At 35.0% G+C, this 8,547-nt stretch overlaps 1 protein-coding gene across 1 annotated transcript; it reads right to left on the reverse strand.

Annotated features, from left to right (window-relative positions):
- Positions 1-519: 519 nt before the first annotated feature.
- Positions 520-1,266, reverse strand: LOC143556862 (uncharacterized). The gene has a single exon (XM_077046087.1). The coding sequence runs from the start codon at positions 1,264-1,266 to the stop codon at positions 520-522; it is 747 nt and encodes a 248-aa protein (XP_076902202.1).
- Between the last annotated feature and the right edge of the window lie 7,281 nt (positions 1,267-8,547).

An 8,547-nucleotide genomic window follows, 5' to 3' on the forward strand; every position in this document is an offset into this window, starting at 1 on the left:
GATTGTGGTGGGGGAAGGCATTTTGACAATGGCCCCCCACATTCTCCGGATTGGCTTTGAAGCCGTTTCTAGTAACGATTACACCAAGGAACTTTCCTTCTTCCATTCCAAATAAGTATTTACCCGGATTGAATTTCATGCTAATCCTCCGTAGTGTTTTGAAGGTTTCCTCGATATCCTTCAATAGTGCTGACTCTTTCTTACTCTTGATAAAAATGTTGTTCAAGTAGACTTCCAAGTTCCTACCAATCTGTCCTTGGAATTCTCGATCCATATGGCCCTGATATGTGGACCCGGCATTCTTTTGCCCAAATGGCATCATCTTGTAATAGTATGTACCATTGTCGATGCGGAATGCAGTTTTGTCTTGGTCCATCGCTGCCATGTAAATCTGATTATACCCTTTATAGGCATCCAAGAAACATTTGTAACGGAATGGTATTAGCGCGTCCACCTTAAAGTCTATCTCGGGAAGGGGATAACAATATTTCGAACATGCTTTGTTTAGATCTTTAAAGTCTATACACATCCGCCATTACCCATTTGTCTTGGTACCATGAAAGGGTTGGCGACCCATGTTTGGTGGTGAATAGTGCAGATGATCCCCGCGTCTAGCAACTGTTGCACTTGTTTCTTACAAGCTTTCGCCTGGTCTGGACCCATTTTCCTTCGCTTCTGCACAACTGGAACAAAAGTTGGTTTAACCTTTAGGTGATATCCTGCCTTGAACCTCGGTACACCTGTCAGGTCAGCGAGTGTCCATGCGAATACATCAATACTATTGATGAGGAGCCTTTTGAGTGCCAGGAGGGTGGTATTATAGAGTGTGGGTCCAATGGTGATGGTATGTTTTGGGAACTTCCCATTGAGTACCCATTTCTCTGGTTCTGCCTGTGTCATCACTTTCAGCACTTTGTTCGGCGGAGTTTTTATGTCCGCTACGTGGCATTCGTGATTGGCATAGATCATTGTCACCCATGTGGGGGTTGGTACTTCCAATATCTCATGTGTTGTGTATGGATTAGCGTTGAAATCTCCAATTGCCTCTCTACCCAAGATGACGTCATAGCTTGGACGTGGACTTTCCATGACGAGGAAGTCTACATCTTCTGTCCTAGAATGCGTTCCATCACTGAGTGTGACAGGGAATGTGAGTTGACCTAGTGGGTACTCAATACTCTGGTCAAAGCCCATGATTGGTGAGTTCACGGAGACGAGGTGACGCCTATCCTTTTCTTCCAACAGGTTGAAACATTGTCGATACATGATATCGGATGTCGCTCTTGCGTCTACGAAGAAGCGGGTGGTTCTGTAGTGACCAAAAATAGCGGTTATGATCAGGGGCGTATTCTTGTTTGCGCTACCTTTTATTTTTGGGAAAATGACTTGCTCTTCTTACCATGCGGCATGCTCCATTTTTTGTAGCTTTTTATTTTTGGCACCAACTTGCATCATGTTTGCGTGGAGATCCTTAATTTTCTTTCTAGGTCTCCCGCCTTCATGTCCTGCGCCTTGCTTTATGCCACCTCGAATGTTTCTTACCAGGTGTTCTAACTTTCCGCTCCGCACGTATTCTTGAATGGCATCTTTAAGGTTGGAGCACTGGTCAGTTGTGTGGCCCTGCTATTCATGATAGTCACGGTATCTTAACGTATCAGTATTTGGTCGTTGCTTGAACGGCGGAGGCTTTTTTTAATTCAATTCCTTATGAAAATATGATTTCTGAGGGACTCTTGTGTGACATTCTTCAATTTTAAAACCCGAAAACCCGACCAATTTTAAAATTTCGACACCTCTAGGAGATTCATTTATTAAAAAATGGTGAGCTGTTTTTGAATTTATGTTCGTGATTTTTTGTTATGTTTATAATGATTTTGTTTATGTTTATAATATTATTTTATTATTTATGATATTAGAAATTTATTCCTTAGTATTATATCATCTTTCTTTCATCAACTGAGTCAAAGATATTTAAATGGTCATAAAAGACATTCAACTAGTCAAAACCATGTTTCAATCCTTAAGACTAGCCACTTGACTAGCCATCCAATTAATTCATTTAAACCTTGTTTTTAACGATTTTTGGCATATATAAACAACACTTCACTTTTAAAAATCTTTCACCACAATTCATTTCTCTCCCAATTATGTTCTAGCTCTCTAATTTGTGCAAAGTCCAAGTTTGATCAAGGAAAGTCAAGCCGCCCAAGTTTAAGTTTATTCTTTTTGTCTTGTCTTCACTCCTCGGGTTAGTATGTTGATTTTTCTACGATTTTAGTTTGTTCAGGACGTTATGCTATGTTATAAATATTTTCCAATGGAATTCGTCCGACTGAAAACGAACACAACTCGCTTACGTTTATTTTGGACAAAGTTTGGTTATTTTTATACATATATCTTTTGAAACATAAACTAATAAAGTTCTAACCAAAAATAATAGAAACAAATCTGACATAAAAACCGGATTCGGGTCCGACGAAATCGAACCACTTGCTAAAAATGTTTTGTTACTTTTTTGGCCGTTTAACTTTCTTGAACGCCCGAACTCATAAAAATTGATTAACAAATATTGTAACCCGGATTCTTAATAAATTTTACCAACTTAGGTATTTTTATGTCAAAAACATTATTAAACCAATTATAGAGGGAAAACTATATTTTTCGTCATAAACTCTAAAAAATCCAAACTTTTAACAAAATCTGTCGTTGTCTTTGATATTTTATGTCCAATATTTTGATTCAAGTATTTATTTTCTAGGACCATTTGTCTAGCCGAACTTGTCCAATTCAGGTTGCTTAATCGCTTATTCGCTTTCACTCGCTTACTTTGACAAGTGAGTTTTTCATAACCCATGTTTAATGTTTTTAATATTTTGGGGTGTAGCACGTCACGAATTTCATCTTGTTAGTTATGCGCTTGTTTACAGACCGATTAACATTTATCATTCTTGTTAATATTATTCTCGCATCTTGTTTATGATTATACGTGACTTATGTGCAACGTGTTTACTGTTTTTATGGTGGAAGTTACGCAAGAACATACACATAGTGGAAGGGTCTGACGGGACGTACTCGCGTCGCTTAGCGCTTTCATCTTCGGTTGTTATGTTTAGTGGTTCTCATTTCCTCTATTACTACAGCTTTGGCTACAGGATTAGGAGGATGACACTACTAGCTTTCATTTACATTATGTTTAAATCTTTATTGCATGGCGATCGTTGAATTGCTCATTATATATATATTTATATACGCAAGAACTTATAAAAAGTCACCAACATGTGTTGTTGATAAAATATAGTATTTAAACATGCTATTGGTTGATATGATGAAGTGCCAAGTTAAGAAAACTATTTATACCTTAGTATCATTTCAATAAATAATATTTTTTTCATTTCGATGTAATGTTGTTTGTCTCATTATCAGACTATTTGTGTACTTGCTAAATTATGAAATATAATAAATATATTATCACTAATAATAGTGTTATGAGCTTATGAGTGATTTGTACGTTGCACCTGGGCGTATTGCGCTTAAATTCGGGATGTTATAGATTGGTATCAGAGCCGTGACTATAAGATAGGTGGTTAGACGTAACGACATAGTATAATTACAGTTTATTTTAGGGTCCCAAATTGCATATGTACTATATGTGCTATGTGCCCGCACTTTTATTTAAATTTCATTCATATGCTCAAAAACATATATTTATAATATTTTATGACGGAAAATGTACATATATTCATGCACAAACTCTAAGACTTATACCTAAACAATTTTATTATCTTTTGGATCTTTTTCAACGAATTTGTGACATTTAATGTAAGGTTAAGCAATGCATATAAATCTTAATCAGCCGCGGGACCCGGTTGCTTACCTGGAGGGCTCAGAAAGAGGTTCTGGAAATTATTAGGCCAAGGCATACCACACCCAAAGTCATATGAACCACTATTTAAGTTATCAAACATGACCATTTCCTTGTGAATAGAAAGTGGTTACACTCATACTATTACAAATTGCATACAAGTCATGGTGGTTCATGCAACGTATGATTCGAAAGACTTAACTGTTTATATTGTGGTCATAATGGAAATTCGAAAAGTCATGGTGATACATAAATAGTCGAATTTCAGTTCTTTTTTTTATTTGTACATTCATTTATTATTTTTGTTTAATTGAAAATTCGAAAAGTCATGATGATACATGAATAGTTGAGTTTCAGTTCATTTTCTTTATTTATATATTCAATTACAATTTTGGTTTAATTAAAGATTCGAAAAGTCATGGTGATACATGAATAGTCAAGTTTCAATTCGTTTTCTTTATTCAGGTATTCAGTTATTATTTTGGTTTAATTGAAAATTCGAAAAGTCATGGTGATACATGAATAGTCGAATTTCAATTCGTTTTCTTTTTTCAGATATTCAATTATTACTTTGGTTTAATTGTAATTGAAAAGTCATGGTAATACATGAACACTTGATTTTCAATTCGATATTCAATTATTATTGGGATACGAAAATCCATGGTGGTTCATGGATATTCTGATTTCAAATTTGTTATAGTTTTCATTTGATTATTTATAAAATTGTTAATGAAATACGAAACCTATGGTGGGTCATAGACATTTCAACTTCGATTACAAATTTGTTTTATGCGATTATATTTGTTAATTTATTTATGATTGAATCTAATTTTAGGAATGTTTCGTGCAGTGTTTCTTTTGGTTGTCAATACGAATTTCATATTTACGCCCCATTGTCACACCCCGAGTTAGGGCCTAGGCGTGTGACCAATAGTTGGTACCTGTTTTGTAAATATATCAGAGTAGCGGAAGCGTTTTAATATAAAATATTCATTTATAAAATGTTGGATTAAAAGTATCCTTTCAATGTTTACAAAGTATGTTTGAGAAAATAAATTCTTTTCAGCGGAAGTCTTTAATAAAATATTATAATTGAAAACTCGGGTTTAAATACCTGTTTGATATTTCAATTATAATATTTTAATATATAATATCTGAGCCATCAGATAGCATTTAATGACTAATTCTCCAATCTTCTATCCTGTCTTGCTTGTCTGTTCTAACCTTTCTGTTTTCCTGTAAAATGGTTAGAAAATACGTCAGCACACAGCTGGTGAATGACGCTGACTCTTTATAAAAATCTTTTCAATACCTTTGTGAAACCAACAATAATACCTTTGTGACTACTCATTAGGCACCCAATTACATTGGGATCAAATTACCCTAAGTACCTTGTACAATCAATTATATACACAATATCATTTCTCTGAACAATCCCGTAGACTTTCAGAGGCATGTGGATGATATGCATGGCATCGCGAAAATGCTGAGTCACCATGTATGAATGTATCCAGACACATGTATACTCTTAATCAGAGTGTCCATTTCTTATTATTGTAACACAAAGTTTTAAGGATTCTTAAATCCTATGCAAACATTCTGACTCTAAAGGAGTTTGTAAAAAGTTTAGGGAGTATTCACCTTTTCGGTTTATAATCATTTTCTGATATTGATTCCTGTTTTCTGATTCTGCTTCTTGTTTTGTTACCTCGGACCTATAGTACGAGAATAACCTTTTTATAAATAACTAGATCATCGATCTAGCTTCAGACCTTTAGTCTATTTTGTATAGCTTTAACCTTGATAAAAATATTTGTTTGTATAAAACATTTGGACCTTTAGTCCTCTTGTTTATTTACCAATCATATACTATGTTTCTTCTTCAGGCTGAAACGTCTATACTGAATTTCTTCTTCAAGAAGAAACATATACTTGCTTACATTTTTTAATCAAGAAGAAGCAATATTTTGACTATAACCTTTGCTTAAGAAAAGTTTTATTATTCTTAATCGTAATCAAGGTTCGGGCTATACCCCCGACTATAGTCTAAGCCATTTATAATAATATAATAATAATAATATAATAATAACTTAGGCAGAACTCCTACCTCGCACGGGTATTCGGATTTAGATATTCCTAAGTTTATATAGGCAGCGCTTCTACTCTATATGCACGTTTATCGAGGCGTTCTTGATCCACCTTTCTTGGCACGCAAATTGAGGTGATATTCAGGTCTCATCGGAACATGAACGTACTAAGAGATGGAATGTCGGGCTACTTCTGGTTGGCACGCACTTCAAGGAAAACACCGGGTATTTGGCACAGATTACGAGGTGATGATTGTCGGGTTGGTGGTACGTAAAACGGTGCTTGTCACGTAAAACGAGGTAGAGAGAGAGTGTAATTCTAGAGAGAGAGTGAGAAGTGTGCAAGAAAAATGGGCCGAGGCCCTCCCTTTTATAGCTGATTTCTGGCCCTATCGCGAAACATATGACAAACTGAAAATTTTTCTTCCTTTTTCAGACACCCATCGCGACTTGACTCAAATTTTCGGGACGAAAATTCTTTCAACATGGGAATGATGTGACACTCGTCAATTTCAGGTTAACTCCGTTAATCCAAGCTCCGTCAATTCAAACTTAAGATCACTAGAACTATAACGCACATATCATTACATTTAAACTAGGGTTTTAAATGACGCTCGACAATCACTACACATGTAGTCTTTCGGGATTGCAACGAAACGCAAACGAGTTGACTCAAGCCACTGGTGAACAAACGACAAATATCAAAACAACAAATACTTGATAATTATGTGTTAATCTATATGTTACTTGATAAGTTATGTGTAATACTAAACACAAGAGACAAGAGTTATTGTTTACACTAGAAATTGAATAACTAAAAGTAGAGGGGCCTTTATGAAACATACTTAATATTATAATATTAATAAAACCCTAAACTCCCTCCCCTCCCCCCTTAATCGATCGGCTCTCTCCCTCTCTTCCCCCCTTGGCTGCCGTCACATCACACACACATACATACAACCTTGTTTCAAGTTTTGTTGAAGAATTAAGGTGCTAGGAAGGTAATTAACAACTACTCTATGCATTCTATGTGTTTAATTTTAATATTGAATGGGTTAATCAAAACCCTAATTCTCGAAATTGATGATTAAGATGAGTTAGGGTTTGATTATATGCTTGATGATGAATTGCTAATGAAATTGATAACTAGTTGTGTTATTGTTGCTTGTTAATCACTTGTTCTTTGATTTTAAACTTTCAAGAAAAACCCTAACTATGTGTGTAATATGAATGATATGCATGGTTGGTTAATCTTGTGTCTAGAGTGTTATATGCATGGATTATGATTCATAGATTGTTGTTATGTTGAGTTTTGATGTAAACTGGTACTGGACAGATTGTTAAATTTATGTTTAGACGACTGTAACTGGATGTTAATATGATAATTGGTCGAAATTATTAACACTACAGTGTACTAGGTTGAGTCTAGTTTCTAAAGAGTTCAAATTTGTAATTTTTGGATGTGTAAAAGTTAACTTTTATTATTTTACAAAAACGTAGTGCAAGTCTGAATTGTGGGGTCTGCTGTTAGGCTATTTTGAAATTATCATATCTCATAAACTACAAGACCAAATGGGTTAGTTCCACTTCTGGAAGTTAACATATTGAGTTAAGAATCTAACCCATTGGTCTTGAATTAAATGAATTTACCATTTAACGGGAATAGCAAATATCGTTTTGTTGCGCATGATTTTGACTGCTGTGAGTTTACTGTAATGTTTTGGTCTTTGTGAGAAAACTATGTGGAATAAAAATACAATAAAAATAGTTCTGAAAATATAACTCATGTGTGCTTTTGTGACGATTTTTTGGTGAATTAATTGATAAGTTATGATCTGTTGAATAGAGTAATCTTTCAAGTAGAAATCTGTCTTGATAAAACTAGCTGTTGAACTATGTGAAAATCCATGAAACGTGTTTGTTAATAGATAATTGAAATGTTTTGACTAAATTGCCCTTGTGGGGAGATAATTTACTAGTAATGTACAATGTTAGTATTTGATGCTTAAGTATTTGTATACACATGTAACGTGTCACCAACGTTTTTGTCGAGTCACACATAATTCACAAACGAAACACGAAACGTATCTCATGCATAGGTATTATGTGCCGAGTCTAGAGACTCAATAGTAGTTTAAATACTTAGAGAATCTCATTTTTGTTTTAGAGCACTAGTGAGGATTTTCTTTGACGCGCATCTCTCGGATTTGTTTTTGAATTCTTTGCAAACAGTGAGTTTCACGTTCCCCTTTTACTCTTTTAAACGCTTTTTACTTGGGGGAGATAACATACTCCAAACGCTTTAGATTTTGTTATTAGTTATATATCACTAGTAAGGCTAAGTGGCAAACAAACCAACTAAAGTCCTTCATAACATCGAACCGTTTAGTATTTGTATAATAGCGAGTCACTGTTGAGTAGTACTACTGGGTTTGACAAACCCCACCCAACTCTAAACTCGACTGTAGGTCGAGTGGGTGTAATCTTGGCTAACACATTACCATGGTCGTGGGTGACATGGTGGCAAGGCATATGATAAACAGTCAGCTTCGGTGTCGAACACTTAGTAAATACTTGTTTTATAGGCTAGCTACCTAT

Source organism: Bidens hawaiensis, unplaced genomic scaffold (assembly GCF_021521415.1).
Source record: "Bidens hawaiensis isolate Kalapana, Puna unplaced genomic scaffold, B.hawaiensis_p1.1 tig00018747_1, whole genome shotgun sequence".
Taxonomy (NCBI): Eukaryota; Viridiplantae; Streptophyta; class Magnoliopsida; order Asterales; family Asteraceae; genus Bidens; species Bidens hawaiensis.